Here is a 20,624-nt window from a genome sequence, read left to right as displayed (position 1 = left end):
CAGTTCAATCAGACACAAAGGTGGCAGTTATGGAGACAGCTTATTTAGCTTAAAACAGAACATGAAACTTCTTTATCTCACAGCTGCACCCCTCCTACAAAAACAAGTTCAGATTCCAGCCCATCAGGCATAGAATAAGCTGTACACTCTTTGGGGCAAAGACCACCTTTTTATTACGTACTTGGCAAACAACCAGAATAACAACATTCTGATCCTCAGCTGGGGCTGCTATGAGCTACTTCAATATTACTAGTGATCTCCTCTTGCTTCATGACCCAGTCATGCTCTCCAGGACACAATAGTCTAAAGTTGCCGTAATTCTGGCTAGCCAGCACGAGGCAAAAACATCTTCAGAGGCCAGCTTCTCTTCTTGAGACTGACATCAATTGCCTTTATACATTTCTCAAAGTTGCGACCATTCAAAACTAGGACTTTGCTTTTTGCACTCCGCATTGGTGTAACAAAATCAATATAAAAAGACAAGAAAATGGTTAACGAAAAATACAGAAAACATGAAGGAAATTCATTTGCAAGCTGGAAAGAAAGAGCAAAAGTAAAGATTACACACAGAAAGGATAACAGATTGTATGACTGAGACTACCTCAGTTTTCTAATTGACAGGATTATATAAACAGGATGTACTGATATTTTTTAAGAGAAGAAATGAGAAAGATACACCAACTGGTGCAACAGGTATTATAGGATTTTGGAGTCTATTTTAAAGTTTTGTTTAGAATATGTAAAGCCAACATTAAATCACTGCAACACAGAATCACACAGGTTTGAAGAGACCTCCAGAGAAAGGTCACGTAGTCAAATCTCCAGTTCAAAGCAAGTCTAGTGACAACATGGTGTTTGGGGACTTTGTCTAACTGATTTTTGAGCATCTCCAAGGATAAAGATTCCAGTCTCCCTGGACTCCCTCCTGTGTTTGAAAACCCTAGTGGTAATTTTGGGTTTGGTGTTGGGGTTTTTTGTGTGTGTTTTTGCTGTTTGTTTGGAGGGGTTTGTTTGGTTTTTATTTTTGTTTATTGGTCTTTTGGTTGGTTGGTTTCATTTGGTTTTTTACCAAGTTGCAACTTCCCTTGTCCCAGTCTGTCCCTTCTGCCTCTTATCTTTCCATTGTACACCTCTGAGATGAGTTTGGCCCAGATCTCTCCCACATCCTTCCATATGGTAGCTGTAAACAGCAGTAAGATCTCCCTTGAGCTGTCCCTTTGTAAGGCTGCCCAATAGGTCAAATTCAGTGAACTCTGCCCTTAAAACTCCTAAAACTACACGAATACCTACTCCTATTTCTCTTGCTAAAATTTTTATCAAGTAAACTCTGACTTTTAAATTCTTTTCAAAAGATAATCAGTCTAATAAAAGCAGAGACGTGTATGCATAAATATGCACAGTTTATTTTTATTTTTGTCTCAGCAGCACAATCTGATGTACATTCACAACTTTTTTGTTATCCTAGTATTAATTTTTATATTGTACACTGGCTACCACTGGATGGCTACTTCACAATGCATCATCAGCAGAGAAAGAACACTGTTGTGGAAGTATCAAAAGTACAGACTTCGACTTCTTGTGTTAGGTATTTGTTTTCCAGATCTCTAGAACTGCTGTTCCCAAAGAATGAGAAAGAACACAGTGAGGTTTGACAGAGAAATGTTAGAGAGGAGGTGTTCACCTGATGACTGTTCTTGAGACACAGGAAGAGGAACCATGGAACCAATCTTGAGATGGAGAAAAGGAGCAAGTCCCAAAGTGTTAAGGACTTACATGAAATAGTCCCATCTACACACAAACACTCCAGGAAAAGCCTGTATAATTCAGGAGATCGTAGTTCAAAACTGCAGAGGCTGACCACTACGAAAGAACAGGATAACCAAACAGCCCTTCACAAACCACGAAGAATTTCAGGTGCGATTCTCACACCAAGGATTACCAACTGCAAGGCTGTGTTGGTGAGAACCTAATGTACCATCTGAATTTGCAGACTCAGGCAAAAATGCCTACTGACTATGAGAAGCCTTTATCACCCTTGGAGCCTGGATTTAGACACACCTCCACTGTACCCTCAAATCCTCAAAGCAGAAATTTAGCTACACTGAGGCTAGTATCTTGTCAATCTGTCACTGCCTTTCTCTTCATCCCAGTTCTCTGAAGTCTATAATATACGTAAAGCTCTACTCTCATTTTGTCTTTATCCTCTTCTATGACACCCCTCACTGCATTGCACAAATCTTCATTTTACTGGCTATGATATCAAACAATGTAATTGGAACATGTATCAACAGATAAATCAGTAACTTGTTATTTCCTAAGTCCTGCACAGTTGGTATGCTTTGTGTATTTTTTTAAACTAAAATATTCAATCCATTCAACTGATGGTATTTAAAATATTATGAAGTGTCCAAAGCAGCAAAAAAAACATTTCAATTTCACAGACTGTGATATGCAGACATTGGAGCAGCTGTGTTTCTCTCTCATAGGCTGTATTACGAGGACTTTATCTGCTAAGACTTTACCAAGATGGTTATGAATAGTATTTTCAAGTCAGAGAAATCAAGCATTTAATGCCAAAGTTAAAAGGGAGAAAATTAAATTTAAAGACACAACTGCAATCTTTAAAGTGGCAGTTACATATAATCCAAAAGATGGAAAGTGGTGACATTTACAAGAACATCATAGATACAATTAAGAATTCTATTTCATAAACCATCCAGCATTTTAATGAAAAAAGTTTATTCTCAATGGAATTTTAAAATGTAGATGAAGAAAAATTAACACGTAATTACACAGTGAAATTAAGATAGCTTTATTTTAAAAATCAAAGGAGGGGAGCCTTCTGCACCATTGCTACTTACAGCATCTTCTGTTAGTTTATTTTACACACTATTTTTTTGTGAAGCTAAGATTTTTACATTGCACCAGCATTATCCCAAAATGTTAATCAACCATGCCTGACAGAATTCCCCAGTGATTTGTAGCAAGTGGTTGCTTCCACTAATACCCAGTCTTCAGCAACTCACTTTTGTTAGATTTCCCAGGATGGCAAGTATGCTTTAGTTTCATCCTTCCATTTCCAGATCACCTCTCTGTGATTAACAGAGCTGAGAATGCAGATAGAACTGAGCCTACACATTCAGCTGCATCAGCTACGCACATCCATTTTGTTCAGCATCTAAAATCCAGGTGTTTCTCAAGCTCTGGGAAGCAGACCAATACACTATCACTCTGATCTTTGTTAAAAACAGAATCGCTTCATTTCAATGGCTAACATATAAAGCACACTTCAAGATTGGCAATGGATACTGAATTATGCAGTTTCAATAACTGGATGTACAAACTGACAACATTCAAATTAATAGCTGCAATCTCAATCAAAAATGTCTGTTAAGAAGCTCCCTGGGCAAAGCAGTTCCAAAATGCCTTGAACTCATCTATCCTCAAATGAAAGAGCATGAAAACCAAAACAGTAGTAACCAGGTTAGATGCAGAAGCTCTCCATGTCTTGTGAGAGAAAAAAACAAAACAAAATAAAAGCAAGGAAAATCTCCACTAACATCACATCAAGAAACTGTTACTTCTTTTTTAAAAGCAGAATTAATAGTTGCTGGGGTATGTATGCTGGCTTTATTCAAAAAAAAAAAAAAAAAAAGAAGGATATAAAATAAAGCCTTAAAGCATGTGCAGATGTATTTGTGTGTATATCCCCAAAGGCTTTTCAGAAGGATGTTGTCTGATTCCATGTTTATTTAGTTTTGTTTTTAACACTGTTCTCTCAAAAAGGAATCAAGTGGGTTTTGTTCAATTCACACAGATAATTTCTACACTTCTAGCTCCAGGGTAACTGTCAGTAGTGAAGGACAGTGCTTACCTGCTGAGCCTGGTACCTCTGCTGGGCCTGCGACAGATATTGTGCCTGGGGTGGCAGATGCTGAGGCTGCGGCTGCTGGTTGTAGTAGGGCTGTTGGCCCTGCTGGCAGTAGCCACTTACACCTTGCTGACCATACTGTGGTGGTATCTGTTGGAAAAGCCAAGCAAAGCAAATGCATAAGTTGAGGCAGGACATGGAATCAAGCTATGTCACATCTGTACAGCAACCTGATCAGAAGTGATATCCTCAGCTATACAACTGACCCAACAGTCCTGTTCTTTCACTCAGCAGTTAATGGCAGCCCTTAGATCCAGACTGCCTGAACAGAGAGCAAGCCCAAGTGCTCTGTATAGTTACCTTTTTCAAGAAGAGCTACTAAGGACAATGCTATACTTGTGAACATCACAATCCTATAATGCCCAGCAGCAGTTATTTTAAATGTTTGCTCTCCATGGGCGAAGTGCTGAAGCAAATCAACAGAAGAATCATTCTGATATATATATATATATATATATGTATGTCAGGAAGTACTAATTTTTGTGAAGTGCTCTGCCCACAACCCTTAGCATTTGTGTGTTTAAGCCTTATGCAAAAAAATGGGGTTTGGCAAGTTTTCTGTTTTGTCCCGTTCAACCTAAGTCTCCTCTCCCCCTACTAAGATACATTCTTGTTTTAAAAAATAAGAACAAAACACAAGATAAGTGCAACACAAAATAACCTCTTACAGGTGCTATTAACAGACAAATCAGCATATGTGTGAGAACCCACATATACACAGAGAATTTAAGCTATAACCAAAAGCAAGTCAGTTAAAACATCAGAAGAATTTTCTGCACCAGTTCACTCTATAAGCCTTGTATCAATAGACGCTGACATTTTCTTGAGCTATTTGAAAGAGCACACTTTCAGCAAGCGCCTGATATTGTGTCTATATTGCCCCAATTTTAGGTACCTTGCTCTTCCCTAGACACAGGTATTTAGTACCATTTCAGATGAATGACAGATGCAACACAGAATTTCTCCCTTCTAGAATGGGTCTTCTGTTGGTCCTGCACACCCCTGCAAATGTCTCAGATACCTGAGCACATCTGAAATGCTTTGATCTCTGAACTGTTTCCTCTAAGTTTCTGATACACTGATAAATCTGTTTACTCAACATGTAAACACATACCTGTTCTACCTAAAGTTAACTTACTATATTCATTCAACAATACAGTAGTATTTCCTAGGCAATAATAATAGTAATAATAACACAAAGTGAAATTTAAACACCTGTCTAGGCTGGTTTTACTATCACAGCTTGATCTACTCCTATTACTTCTGCCAGAAATTGATAGTCCTACTTCTTGCTAACTTCCAAGGTCAGCTGTGGAACTCCACTTCTGCATTTGTTCTCTTCACCTGCACTTTTTTTTCCTTCACTATCATTTCACAGGCAGTTAGATGTTTCTGTGACCAAAGCAACCCCTTCTGACAAACACCCTCTCCCTGCTGATGCATAAATGAGGTTGTTACAACGCAAACTAAAAGGGGTGTGTTGGAATATCATCAGGCAAATAGACAATACGTTGCTTTCTACACAAAGGGGCTGGGGGGTGGGGGTGTAGGGGGTAGGAGAAAAACCAGATCACTGGAACATCAAGCCTCAAACAGAAGCACTAGCAGTAATCGTAACAGAATTCTGGTAGAAGGGAAACAATATGTGAGTCACTATTCTGCATGATCTGAGGCTACATGGGGAAGACAGCTACTGATTAAGTAACACTACACGTGCTACATAGATTTTAGAAACAAATCAAACCAGAACTCCACTAAAGCAAGCAGCAGAGGCCCGGAGCTTGTTTGGATCAGGAAGAGTGAGTGCGGGGATCACCAGGCACGGCCGGACTACGGCAACGCTGACAGCAGTACACCAACCAAGATCAGCAAAGGCATGGTGCAAGACTGTAACAGAGGGAGATTTCAGCACCTCCCATACAGACTGAGCAAGTGCACTACAAAGCAGAGACCAAAGTATCAGATAACTGCCAAAGGTTGTTCCATAGAGCTGCCGGTTAAGGAATCTGCGTGAGGATCCGCTGCCTTTGGCTCAGTCCTGAGCAGCAGGAATCGCCTACTTCCACATCCTACAAGTGCAGAACCACTATGCATCAGTGACCATAACACAGTTAAATTGAGCAGCCCTACAGGAACCGTGAAAATCAAGGAATCTACTACTGTTGTGCTTAACTTCAAAAAGTGTAACTACATAAAAAGCTGAAAGCTTGTTAAAAGGAAGCTCTAAAAGACGGCTGCGAGAAATAAAATCTCACTGGCAGCATCAAAGCTGCTTAACAACAACCACATGGAAAGCACAGAACCAATATTCACCGCCTATTCAGAAAGACCTGAGAAGAGCAAAAGGACATCAGCATGGCTCATCACAGGTTTCTAGAAGCAAAAAGGCACCCTTCAATAAGCCAACACCAAGTGCAAATGAGGAGAACAGAAAAGACTGTAAACTCTGGCACTTCAAATGTAATAAGAAAGAACTGGAAGAACAGCTAGGAAAGGGAACCAAATGAGTAATGAATTATTTCTTCAAACACAATAGGAGCGGGAGGTCTGCCAGCGAGTCTGAAGCTCCAAAGTGAGGATCAAGGTATAAAAGGAGATTCAGAGAAAACAGTGTCATCAGAGAAGCGTGGAAAATTTTTTGCACTAGTGTGCACTATGGAAAAATCTTGGGAGGTTCCCATGCTGGAGTCCTCCTTTGTGAGGGACTTGATGAACGCATCTGAATCTAGTGGGGCTATGTATGGAACAAACTGACCATTTAGTATCACTCCGGAGGTCTAAACAAATTCAAGACTTAAATAGCTGAATTACTAATTACAGTCTCTAACCTGGAGCTGACTTGGTAGGTGAGAACTGGAGTATAGCTTTTAAAAAAGGAGAAAGGCAGACATTTGAGTAATTTCAGACTATGAAGGCCTGATGACTGTTTGGGATAAATGAGGACAGGTAAGAACGAAGATCAGAATTAGGAAACATCAACACAGCTTTTTCAAAGAAAAGCCCCTCACTACAATTTTCTTGAACTTAGTAGGAAAGGTCAAACACAAAAGCCCAGAGAAGTGCAAGAATTGTCAAGGTATGAACAGTTTCCATATGGAGAAACTATAATCCTCTGAGTATGGAAAAGACACCAGGAAGCAGAATACGATAAAAAGCTACAAAACCATCTACAAAAGCATTAAATGATAGACGTGGGTAGAAGCAAACTTCAAAACAAGAGAGATAGGGTCTCCAGTCACACAGGTAGCAGATATTTGAAATTCCTTGTCAAATGATGTTTTGAAAACTGAAAGTTTATGTGAGCTCAAAGAAAGACTGGACAAGTTCGCAAGAGATACATCCTCTGAAGGTTACCAAATATATAGAGCCACATCTGGCTCAGGAAGTCCCTGAACTGAAAATAGCTGGAGGCTTGGAGAGTACTGGGGGGAAGTATCACATGCCTGCTTTGCTCTGACTCTTCTCCAGGCATCCCATTAGAGCCCCACTGGAGGCAGGATATGGAGGCTACATGATCCTTGATTTGACCTGATATAAGTCATGCCTATGTTCTAACTGCCTCCTTGCAATATGTATTTGTGTCCTGTGAGATACTTAGGAAACAATGTAAGCAACCTGAAGAGGCAATAACACCTTGACTGTCAGAAACTGGAAGACTGCTCCATTTTCTTAGTTGTTTTCCCTAGCAATCTGCTTCCAGACACTGCTGTAAAAAAAGATTACTGAGCTCTTCTGAACTTCTGTTGGTTATCATGGAATTTTCCTCCATATTCTCCCAACCCAAAAAAAGGCATCAAAAACCCACCCCTAAACACAGCAGTAACTACTACATGTAGCTTCAGATGCTGTACTCTTCAGCGCAGAGACCTATCACCGCTGCCTTAGCAGAACACTCAGTATAATTTCTGTGGGTATTTAAATAAATAACAAACAACAACATGCAAATTAATCCTGCTTTAGTGATGGAGATCACAAGATATCGCTTATGGACAAATGTTTATTAAACAGCATGTAAAAAAAAACTTCATTAAAACCTCCCCAGAACAAAACAAATCTGAAGCCAATTACTTAGAATGCTTGGAGTGAATGACCCAAGCATCCTCTTTCTTCTTAAGGTAAACCCTCCCTCCCTCCCTTTCTCCCTTATAACCACATTCTTCGTGGCCGGCCACACAACACTGGAGATGAAATTTGGGCAACTTCAGCATGCCTGTGGTCATGCACACATTCTTGGGACGGTTCAAGAGAGAAAGGGACCCGAGTTTGAATATACTTCTAGGCAAGCACAGAAATGGTAATAATTACTTTGCCTCCTATCTGACCTGCACAGTACAAATAGCATTATTTTGGGAGAAGTATGACTGGCCATCAGTGATTAAACCACTCTGAAAGCTAATAAAGAAAGGATGAGAATAAAAGAGGAACAAAATTGGCAGCCAGAATGAAGAGGTGGGAGAAATCCAATTAAACCTATAACTTAGCCCATTATCTTTAATTCTTGCTTAAACAAGGGGTCTTGTGGCAGACGTTCTTTGTCCAGGTAATACCTTCACAGTAATGGAAATTTTAAGCAATTTTTGCATGCATAATCCATAACTGATGTCAAAGGAGAAGGATCATTAGGCAGCATTACAGTCATTATAATAATTTTTAAAATTAAAATATAACAGAATTAGTGTGTTAGCACAGGTACACTAACAATACCAGCAATACGCAGCTACTGCACTTCTAAACCATCCTAATAGCTACATCTGATCAATAATGGAAGAAACTTTACATGTTTCCATCACAAAAAGCTCTGCCAAGTCACTCTGGGACCTACCTGAACATGTCAGTCACCCTGACATGCTCACCACATGGAAAGAGTCCTGGCAACATCAGCCATTGCCTCTCCCTTCAATCTATTTGGTACCCGAAAGGTAAGGGAGACCCTGTTGGTAGTAGGCAACAGTACAGTTCAGAAATCCTGGACCACAGTGTCATGACATAAAAACCTAGGAGAAGAAGGGTGTCTGGCCTGATTAGCTTTAAGCCCTACTTAGAGAGAGAGGAAAAGCTGAACTCCAAAGGCAGGGGCGGCAGTAAGAAAAAAAGCTGACACTACCTGATTCAGTGTCCTACTTTGCTGAGAAACAGTGAAACAGACCCGAGCATTGTGAAACCAGTACCAACTTCAGAAATGTAACAATCAGTAACATCCCACTTACCTAGAAATTGTAACACTGTAATTGCATAGAAATTACAATACAAGATGTATAGTAAGTGGGATTCCCAGGGAAAAACTAACAAACAGACAAACAAAAAACCAACCCAACCCCACACCAAACCCAAAGACCCACTACACCTTGTACTTCATACCAGGAGTACAACAGCACCTTCTTCCAGCCAGCAAACCATTATAGCCAAATTTAATTCTAATTCTTTTAATTTTACAGTGGTCACTTCAGTAATAGCTATAAAGAAAGCTGTCATGCAGTTCCTCTCAAACCTTCAAATAAAACTTCTGTGATTTGCTGAAACATCTACTGCTTCAGTCTCAGATTTCCAAGCCCAGACCTCTACCAGAACAAAAATACTTTCCCTCAAGCATTCAAACCATGCATTTCTCTATATCTTTGGGCAGAAAATTAGAAATAGAAAAAACATAAAAAAATACAAGCTCTCTGGCTTTCACATACTTAAAAAAAAAATTCATACTTAGAACTTTCTAGTTCACATAAGCCCAGGTCTTCACCTGTACATTTATCTGGTTTACAGAAAGAAATATAATATGGGAAACACACTGGCACACACCCAGTGAATGACTGTTTAATAGCTGGTGCACAACGGTCTCCCAGGTCAAATCACCATGTCCAACCCCAGAGTGCTTGTGCACACACCATCTCAACAAAGCCTGCAAGTCCTTCTCACTGAATAACAAAAAAAGATCAAAAAGGAAACCAAGTAAAATGCTGGGTGTTAACGTCAAGGCTATTAATCAGAGGCAAATCAGAAATCCTGATGCCAAGGCATTTTATTCATACATTATATAAATTCTATTACTTCTTACCACTTAGCTGTGACCTTTTGACAATACACTGGTCACAAGGTTCACCTATGTTGCTGTCTTTCCTAGACTGCTTGCCTTTACATTGAAGTATGAACTTTAAAATCTTATTAAGAGCCTTTAAAATATTAACACTGGGCCTGATTCTGGTTCACCCTGTGACCCAGAGCAAGGAAGCAAAAGGATAAAAAGCATGTTTCTGTGTCACAGCACAATAATCCCCATTACAGAACTCGCAAGATACCGGATTTTGCAGAGTCATTAAATGCATGTCTATGTTGAAGACTGCAGTGCAGTACACAGAACTGCAAACTAGCTCAGGTATTGGAAGGTACTGGAAGGAGCCCACACCAAAAGCCATGTTAGGCTAATTTGCTGTGCTCTAAAGAAGGGTGAATTAGGTCAGAGGGAGATCCACACTCTGGTAGACAGGCTGCTTCTTGTACACAAGCCAGTCCATCTAAAAAGGTAGTTCAAGCATCTTTACAATATGCTGCAGTCTGCAATGCAGTCATGCCCTGTGCTACAAGTACAGGACAGAAAGGACAGGACTTCTAACACATGCCTGTAGCCCGCTTTTCCTCAAAAAGCACACAGCAGCATGATTACACCAGTTGTCAGTGCAATGTATATGGCATCAAATATGTACCTGTCACAAGGTGCTCTCTGTATACTGCCTTTTACTGTAGCTTAAATCAAAGTAACATGAGCTAACCCATTATTAGTACAGGCAACTCTCCTCCGTTTTTCTAAAAAGAGAAACTACAAAAAAAAAAAAAAACACAAAAAACAAAACCCCCAAAAACCCCACCAAAAAACTGTAAAAACCTACTAAGATTACATGATTAAAAAACTCTCCAGTCAGAAAATACAGATGTTAAGGTTCCAAAAGCAGCATTAACCGAGCCATGCTGCACATATATAGCACCTTCTCTTTCTGATTTATGTTGTCAAAGGCATTTCATAAAATATAGAGGATGTGAAATGTGGCTCAGTTAATGTGGCTGCTAGAATCTTATCATTTATGTTTTCTGACTTCTTAGCTGTGCAACCTTCACATCTTATTAACATAGTTTTTTGCATAGACTGTAGTACGGAATAGTACTTATGTTTTATGTATTGATATATTTTTGATGTTCTGAGATTTTGAATAAGTTTGCTATTCTTCATGATGAGAGCCAAATAAATAAAGACTACTACCACAAAATAGTCAATCATTTATAAGGAAAAGCAATATCTCTCCTTCCGAAAAAGAACACTTCGATTCCCTTGTCAGAAATTGATGAAAACTACCTCTGCTGTAAACGCTAAATCTATGCCAGTATCACAACCATGTCCCACTCCCACCTTCCCCTAAAAACAGCAAACAAACAGAAAGAAAAAATTTGCATGTTTTAGATGAGCTAAAATTAGTTTCAAGGGAGAGGTAAACAGCTGAGGCTAGAAACAATAGGAAGAAATTTCTTCTACACAAGAGCCTGAGCGTGTGGATTTGTACAGTGCATTACAGTTTGAACTAATGCTACATTTGGTCCTTTCTGCAAATTAAGGGATGAAAATATGATAATCTCTAGGAAGAGATTTCCACGTTGTTATATGCATCCCCTTAGACCAGCACCACAGAAAAGATTGGAAATTTGAAACAGAATTTTTTTCAGGGGAGCTATTTTGATACATTGTATTAAAAAGTGAGAAATCATAATGCCTATATATATATATATACACACATACATACACACACACACTGAAACGATGAGTCAGATAACATCTGTTCTTATACTCAGCTTTCCCTTTTTTTTTTCTTTAAAGTGATCAAAACAATTAACAGGAATCATATAATCTGCTTAAAGTAATAAATCTCCATTTTACCAACCAACATAAGAAAAAGCACATGAGAACTGCCACAACCAATGGGAGGATCCCCTTGATCCCTACGGTATCTCCAATGGTTGGAGCTGCAGTGAAAAGCCTGTAGGAAACCTCATTTCTCACTGCACTAACAGCATGAAACTCACCTACAAAATGGCAGCATTTAAAGAAAAATGCAAAAGCCGCTGAGTTTTAATCATATAACAAATAATTCATCAGAGGGCACTTCTTTTGCATCTATGAGTGGACTACACAACAGTCTTTGCTCCCCAAGTCCTGTATTTGCTCTTTATTCTCCAGGAAATTGGTAACAGTTTTGACCACTATTTCTCAAATGGTGGTTAAAAGAAATTATGGTTAAGAAACTACAGACAATCATTTTTCTTCAGACAAGTTCTGCAATGCTGTTCAAACCTCCTAAAGCAGGGAACACAAGTGAGAGGTACTGGTTGAGTCTGAATAGCAGGTAATCTAACCACATGAGTAATCCTCCAGTTTTATGCATATATACACAGAGAGACTCCCAACACTTAAATACTGGAGACTGAAAAATCCCTTTGTAAAACGTCTTTCACTCTATATTTCTTCTGGCACACAATCTTGGTAGCTGGAAAAAATGCAAACATTATTCTTCTATTGCAATACTGATAAAAGCTAGAACGCACAAACACCCTGTTTAGCATCACTTCCCCAACTTCTTGCACATGACTGAGTTCTCCTTTCTTCCAAGGCTCTTTCAAGACAGAAGGGTGATTTTTAATCAATTCACGTGTCCCTCCAAAGATATCAATCTCGATGAATACTGTCTTTACCATTCCCAAGTTGGACGTCTTTCAGAGCTAAATCATTTGAGATCATTCAAAGCCCTTCTTCTCTTCAGCAAGCCATGCCTTTCTCCTCCTCTCACCCAAAATGGTTCAGTTCTACCGGACTGCTGGCCTTCACAGACCTTTCCCAATGCACACCCTCTATCCCCAGCAGCTGCTTTTCTTCTCCTTTTTTTATTCCTATTCCACACGTGGGAAGGAACAATCCCAGGCACCAATACATGTTGGAGGCCATCCTCCAACAGGAAAGCAGCTTGGCAGGGAAGGACCTGGGAGTCCTGATGGACACCAGGTTGAACATTAGCCAACAATGTGCCCTCCCCACAAAAAGAGATAATGGTACCCTCGGCTTCATTAGACAAAGTACTGACAGCAGGTTAAGGGAGGTGCTTCCACTCAGCACTGCTGAGGCTGCACCTGGAGTCCCATGCCCAGTTCTGAGCTCCACAGTAAGAAAGACATGGACATACCGGAAAGAGTTCAACAAAGGGCCACAAAGACAATTAATGGGCTGCTACACCTCACATACGAGGAGAGGCTGAGAGAGCTGGGGATGTTCAGCCTGAAGAAAAGAAGACTCAGGGGGATCTCATTAATGTATAGAAACACCTGAAGGGATAATGCAAAGAGGGCAGAGCCAAGCTCTTTTCTGTGATGCCCAGTGACAGGACCAGAAGTGGTAGGCTCCAACTGAAATACAGGAGGCTCCCTCTGAACATCAGAAAATACTTTTTCACTGTGAGGGTAACGGAGTACTGGGACAGGTTGCCCAGAGCGGTTATGGAGTCTCCATCCCTGGTGATACATGAACACTGTTTGGACATGGTCCTGGATAACCCGCTCTACATTGCCTTGCTTGAGCAGGAGAGTTGGACCAGAAGACTTCCACAGGTCCCTTCCAACCCCAAACATTCTGTGATTTAATGATGTGGAGCTGCTCTAAACATACCAGACAATTTGCCATACTGCAAATCATGCCTGGTAATTTTGGTGGCCTTCTACAATGGAATTACAGTGTTGCTGGATAAGGGAAGTACAACTAGTGTCATCTATCTGGACTTGTTTTTCAGACCGGAAAATAAGAGGCTCCAGGGAGACCTTATAGCAGCCTTCCAGTATTTAAAGGGGGCCTGCAAGAAAACTGGAGAGGGACTTTTTACAAGGGCATGTAGTGACAGGACAAGGGGGAATGGCTTTAAACTGAATGAGGGGAGACCTAGATTAGACAAAGAAGTTCTTTCCTGTGAGGGTGGTGAGGCACTGCACAGGTTGCCCAGAGAAGTTGTGGCTGCCCCATCTCTGGCAATGTTCCAGGCCAGAATGGACAGGGCTTTGAGGAACCTGTTCTAGTGGAAGCTGTTCCTGCCCATGGCAAGGGGGTTGGAACCAGATGAGCTTTAAGGTCCCTTCCAACTAATTCTATGATTCAATACTCCACTCTCTTAGTACAAAGTTAACAGCCACGGGGCACACCCCATTTCTAGTGTTTGACAGAGAACCTCTCTGGCCTGGCCCAGGCACCTCTGATGAGATCAACACTTTCCAGTTAGCCCTACAGCTTTGCCTCCTGGGCCTGGCTGAAACGGTGGAGCAGTAGGTTGCCACTACACACAGCAAGCCACCTCCACCACTACCAATCCTTCACTTTTCCAAGGGATATCACACTTCTAATCACAAAAAACTTGCCATGCACATGCAGCAGGAGAACAGATTTACAGCTCCTTGTGTTCTCATTATAGATTTCAATCCCCAAATAGTGTCCACAGCATAGGAGGTCAACACACAAAACAAAAAGGCATGACCTCCCACAGCTATCATTTAGGTTTAGCAATTTCTGTGACAAATGCAGTCATTTGTACAGTCCAAATTCTGCTAGCTGCTTCTACTACAGTAGACTCAAAATCGTACTTTTAATCTGGACACCAAAAATTCCCCAGAGCAAGGAATCCTGAGGCAAACAGAATGACTGGCTGAACCAACTGGATAAGAAAATTTGATTACGTTTCTACCAGCCCAGTATAATTTATTACCTTGACGCATAGCATTAACTGCTCAAGACCAGGATCCCATTCTGTGGTACAGCCCCTCAACACCAACATTCCAGCCAAGAGAGGCAGACACTCTGCAGTACTTATGCTTGCTTAGAAAAATAAGAAATATAAAGCACCCCCTACCCAAACCCCTGCTTTAGATGAGTTTGACCAAACAGAATCAAAAATTAAGAGGAAGATGTAAATCTTTCCTGTGCTGGCTTTTCTTTCCCTATTTGGAATAGACAAAAAACAAGTCAGGCTCTTAAATAAGAGTACTTACATAATGGCCTGAACGCTGTATCTTACAACTGTAACACAGCTACGATTTCAAATATTGCTGCAAGTATTTCTAAAAGAAAACTTTCAAGCTCTCTCCCTATAGTCACAGAGTTTCTATGTTTGATTTACTCCAATTCTATTATTTAATTTGACCTACTACTTAGCACTGGAAAACATCAAAAGAACGCTGACAGGAACATCAAAGACATCAATCTTATATATTCATGGATGAAACCGTATCGTACATTGTAATTTCTTAAGGAATTACAGTTTTATTATACTCAAAATAAGATCATTATTGTAAATTATTCCTCCAATCAGTTACCACAAATAAGTCTTAGAAACATCTGCTCAGTGTAAGTATGTAAATAACATAATCTAATTCATGTAACATTATCCTCAAAATGGAACAGAAAACAAAACAAGAACCTTTACAGTAATAACATCATTTATAAAAAATGGCCTGTTTCGATTAATTGAAAATAGCCCCCTTAAAATCTTACAAAGAATCAGCCATCAAGCTCATTCATTCATTCCACCAACCTACTAGAATTTTCATCAATATTGTAGCTAATCTTAACTCCAATACTGCTCGCCATCAGTTAATATTTGTAACACCTACTATTCTTTCAAAGCACCCAAGCATCTCCAATACACCCATATATGTTCCTTCCCTTTCCTGAAAGCTTAAACCATTCCTTCCCCTCCAAGTCTGATCGTTTGGGGTTATTATCTGAACACCTATTTTGTTAAAGCATTCAAAAAACAAATTCTTACACTCACAATAAAATGCTTCCTTCTCATTTATGGCCAGACTGAAGTAATATCAATCTGTACACAAAATTAACACACAAGTGTATAATTGTAGTTTTATGCTCAAGTGCCCCAATTATGCACTTTAAAACACTTTAAAGGATCTATCAGGAACATTCAATACCTCCAAACTGTGAAGTCTAGAGAAGTGTCTTTTGCCAAGCAGCTGCATTACGGGGAAATCTTTCAGTTAAAAACAAAGAAACCAGTCAACTTCAATTTTTTTTTTTACTCCAAGACACCAAGACTGTAAAGAATGGTGGGATCCGTCTGCTGCAGCACACTTTGCCAACAGTAACAGACAAGCAGGAAACTGAACAGTTCATTCTGCTTTGGCGCAATAAAGGTGTCCCAGATAGCCTTTGTCTTATAGTGCTAAGCACAGAAGGGGCCCAGACTTCAGCTTATTCAGAAAGGTGATTCAGGATGCCTGCACCACACAAGTGAGGACCCTACACCTTCCTCACTTCACTCCCAAGGTAACTGCAGCTCCCCACACATGCTTTTTGAATGTTATCCTCTGTGTTCTCACTTCTCCTTTACAAAACACCGTTAAGAAGCAGCCTTTTCCAAAAAGGGCTGCAGGAGATGACTGTCAACACTTTTTTGTTACATAAATAAATTTCTCTGCATGCGTGATGAAGGGAAATCCATCTTAATCCATCTGATTTTGCACTGAAATGGATTGCAAGTGCTCATGCAATTCATTATGCTTTTTTCACCTGGATGTGTAATAAACTTATAGGTTCTTGCATTGTTTAGTTTACTAGAACAATTTAGAGTGGTGGGGTTTTGTGTGTGTTGTGTCATTTCCCCCCCCCCCCCCCCCAAACTCTAGAGGAGAATAAGAGCAAAATTTTTTTTGCTATGTCAAACACATACCAAGTTATCAGTAAATAAGAGGTGGGGAAATAAGGAAAGGTAAAAATAGAAAGCATAACAAGAAGGCAGATGCTTCATTGCATTAAAACAACATACAAAGAAAAGGGCTTCAGGCTGGCTCGAAGATGGTTAAATAGTGATGCCATGTTAGCAAAGATTTTCCCCAATAAACCCAAGAGAACAGACATGGTTAACTTATAGTGAGAAAGTACAATGCTCTGTGCAACTCATACAGGATTTAGCATGAGGTGTCAGGTGAATGTAGTCATAAATAGCCATGTAGGTTTGTTGACCATCAACAAAGACATGAGAAGAGTCTATTCAGGGGTCACAGTCCTCAAAGAGAGATCACAAGCACCAGGCAGAGCGAGTCAAAATAACAGCTGCTGTTGCAGTTCTCCAGAGGAGCCAACAGAGTGCTAAGCTCTTCCAAAGGTGATGGAAAAAGCACACGTTCTCAGGAGGGAGCTATTCAAAGCTGACCTACAGAAAACTCTCCATGCAGAAATGCTTCCCAGCTCCTCATCGAATCCACTGAGCAGGTTCCTGCCTCACAACTGCCTAGTGCCCACCTCTGCACGTAGGGAGGCTGGAAAAAGAAGGGGTCTCCTGACAGCAGGCACCACAAAAAATAAGACTGCCTCTTCTGCAAAGACAGCAGGACCCAGTGGGGACTGTTCACCTTCTATATGATGCTTCAGAAGCTAAAGCACCAAGACAGCTAGTGTACAGCTCCAAATCTGTTGCTCCGGAAGGCCCACTGGCTTCTCTCTTTACCCAACCCGCCAGTCCCCGGTCATGGTTTAAACCCAGCTGGTTACCAAATACCACATTAACTCTACCCCAGTCAAAACCAGGACACTCCCATAGGTGGTTTTATCCTCTACCGAGCCATTCCACCAAACTAACATAGCAGAAAGTTAACCAACAGCCTTCTGTTGGCTTAGCACAAAGAAACGGCTCAACACGGCCAGATGAACCCAGAGGTGATGTAAGAGAAGCAGCACTGCAGCGACCAGTTGGGTTGGCTTTGGCTGCTGTTGAACTGCAGCCTTTGGTTTTGGTTTTCCTGTGCTCTCCTCACCCTGTGAATCCAAATCCACAATTCTCACTTTCCAGAAAAGCACCCCATACACGAAGTAGCTTCCAGCTCTCCAAAAGAGAGTACATGCAGAGCCCTCAGAAACAGATACCACAGGAAAGCTCCACAACAAAGCAAAGCTACGAAAGGAGTCTCCTTGACTTTAAGGGAGGACAGTGGCTTTTCGGGTCATCTTAAGACACTTAAATTCTGCCATAAAATTTAGCCCACTTTAAGCAGGAAAGCGATCATTGCAGCTCTCACCCAAAATATCACCCAAGAGAAAAGCAGCGATGTGGGGAGGGGGATGCACACACAACTCTCCCTTTCTTCCTTGCAGGAAGCAGAAACAAATTATTAATGTATTTCAGGGATATATTTCCATGAAAGTAAAGCCTCTTTGTGAATGGGCAATGCCCATTTAGTTTTTTTAATATTATTAGGTCAGTTATCACTTTTCTATGCTGATAGTTAGATATTTAAGCCTCCCATTTGGTTGGCAGATCGTCTGAGTATCAGTCGTACTTTACAAGCTACGGCACTGTTGAGACATGCGCTTCCAAGATTAAACTAAGCTTCTGATTTTGCAGTTGTGCAGCTATTTAAAATATTTCAAACAACAGGTCAACATTTCTCAGCACCTGTACATATCCTCCAGAGCACAGAGTGCACATGTCCTGAAGAACAACAAGCAAGTTGCACTTTAATTTTAAAAGCAGGTATTGTCACTAGTTACTTGTCTTTTAAGTATATAAATCTGATTTTTTGGAGAGTATAAAACTAGGGAGAAAAGCTTAGGAAGCAGCACTGTCTGCTTTGGAGGGAGTATTTACCCATCTGCCCTTCTGGCCAGAGGTTTAATAGATTTCTATTTTTATAAAGGACATAAGGGGAGGGGGTGGCTCCATCAGTTTCCTACAGAAACCCAGCTGCCAAAGTGGATGTGCCAAAGGGGAATTTTAGGGAATTTTAAAGAGATAACCTCTGCTGAGACTGCAATGTCAGCTTTGTAACCTCATGACTGGAACATGTGCAGTGAATGCTGGATTGAAAAAGCTGTGCTATGGGAGTTAGAAGAAAGAAAAAGGAGAAAACACGAACAGCACGAACTGGGATTATTACTCTGTGATGTGAAGGGGACTGCAGCTCGAAACATTGTTAGTTCACTATGAAAAAAATACATCTATAGCGTAAACTCACTTTGATTTGGGTATTTCTTGATAACCTATGTGCACTTCTACCCGCTCAGACCTAACACTGTCTCTGCATTTTATGCTGATGCTGTTGTTCCATTTAGCAGTCCAGTTGCAGCATATTTTAAAACAACACACAGAGCCAAACTGACCTCTGGTTTAAATGTTCAACACAGAAACTGGGGATTGGGGGTTGAGCAGGGAAGAGAAACAGGAGCACTGCCAGTTAAAAGCAACTAACAATTAAAATCCCCAGTAAATAATCTGTGCTTTTTCGGTTTAGTCCTTCCTTCAGCTTCTACTCTGCTTTTATTCCACATTTAGAGGAAAAAAAAAAAACTAAATCCCCTCATTTTAAAATTATCAAGACTATTTTATCTATTTTCCGTAAAATTCAAAGAACGAACTACAGCATGTGTTACTATTTACTCACCAAGATCACAGTGTTTGAAGAAATTCAGTAAGCTAAAGAAAGCTGCAAAACATTTGTCATTCAAAACTAAGATCAACATTCAAAACAGCAGTGATAGCCAAACAACCCACACAAACACAGTAGCCACAAATACCTTCAAAAGTCTATAAAAATGTACCACTAAGGAAGAGTATTCAACTTGGGGATTAAAAAGGTGAAATTAGTGATTTTCACTTAGACAAGTAAATTTCTATACTGTATTACAATAAGGGAAGTCCCTTTTGGGTAAGGCCCCATTATAAAACACTTCCAACATCCACCTGTTTTCTTCTTCTCCTCACATACAGTATCACGCTTGCAAAACCTATTCCTTTTACTACATTTAAAATAGATAGGAAAAGACTATGTCATCACATTTCACCTAGAAGAGAGGCAGTAATAAATACCCTTTTGCAGTGAAGGCAGGAATGCTTTATGATAAAATATAACAGCTCTTTAAAAAGAAACATTTCAAAGTAACAGAAATGTTAGAAAGGTAAAATAAATTAATAGTCCATGTTGTTAAAAGCAATCTACAAATCTTTATAATCCAATTCCCTCAACAGCTCCAATATGTGGTGAGTGTCATTAAATTATCAATCTAAGGGAAGAACTTGCTTTCAAACTTAAAGATGTATGTTCTGTTTAGCCTGGAAATTTGTGAGTGTTTAAAGAAACATGGTTTTTAACATTTTCAGTTAGTGGTGGTTTTTCTGGCAGGTTTGGGTTTTGGATTTTTAGAAGGCAGCAGTCAACTGAGGACCCTTAAAAACCAGCAAATTTTATAACCTCACACTGTAAGTTATACAAGGCATACACTACTAGGTGCTATCTTAAACTAAATGGTAGTTTGTTTCGCCACTGCTTGTTCTTTCTGGGATGCACTTTATTGAGGACCTGCTCCCTTGAAGAAAGACAAGCTGATACACTGCAGTGTATCTGTGTCTCTCCAGAAGACATCTAATCAAATAATTAGCATCCAATGTAACTGTTCTGTGAATCAGAGAAAATCCTAGACAAGCACCTTCTTAAAAGCATTGCCTCTTCTACTTTGTTGCCTGTAACTGATCTGTAAATAATCTTATTTCATCCTCAAGTCAAACAGAAAACAACTTGCTACATTGTGAGTGGCTCTTCCACTGCCTTGCAGTAAGAAAAGCTTTGCAAAGTCAGAAGATTTCTGCTCTATCAAGTTAAAAAAAGAAAAAAAAATAGTATT

General features: G+C 40.1%; 1 protein-coding gene across 6 annotated transcripts in view; it reads right to left on the bottom strand.

Annotated features, from left to right (window-relative positions):
• Positions 1-20,624, bottom strand: part of ARID1B (AT-rich interaction domain 1B) — a 330,916-nt gene that overhangs the window by 244,347 nt on the left and 65,945 nt on the right. For all 6 annotated transcript variants that reach the window (XM_065680613.1, XM_065680617.1, XM_065680614.1 and 3 more), the window contains exon 3: positions 3,875-4,021. In XM_065680613.1, coding sequence (XP_065536685.1) covers positions 3,875-4,021 — 147 coding nt within the window. The remainder of the gene's footprint in view (positions 1-3,874; positions 4,022-20,624) is intronic.

Source organism: Lathamus discolor, chromosome 5, assembly GCF_037157495.1.
Source record: "Lathamus discolor isolate bLatDis1 chromosome 5, bLatDis1.hap1, whole genome shotgun sequence".
Classification (NCBI taxonomy): Eukaryota; Metazoa; Chordata; class Aves; order Psittaciformes; family Psittacidae; genus Lathamus; species Lathamus discolor.
The sequence above is the reverse complement of the archived record's forward strand: the minus strand, read 5'-3'. Positions and strand labels throughout refer to the sequence as shown.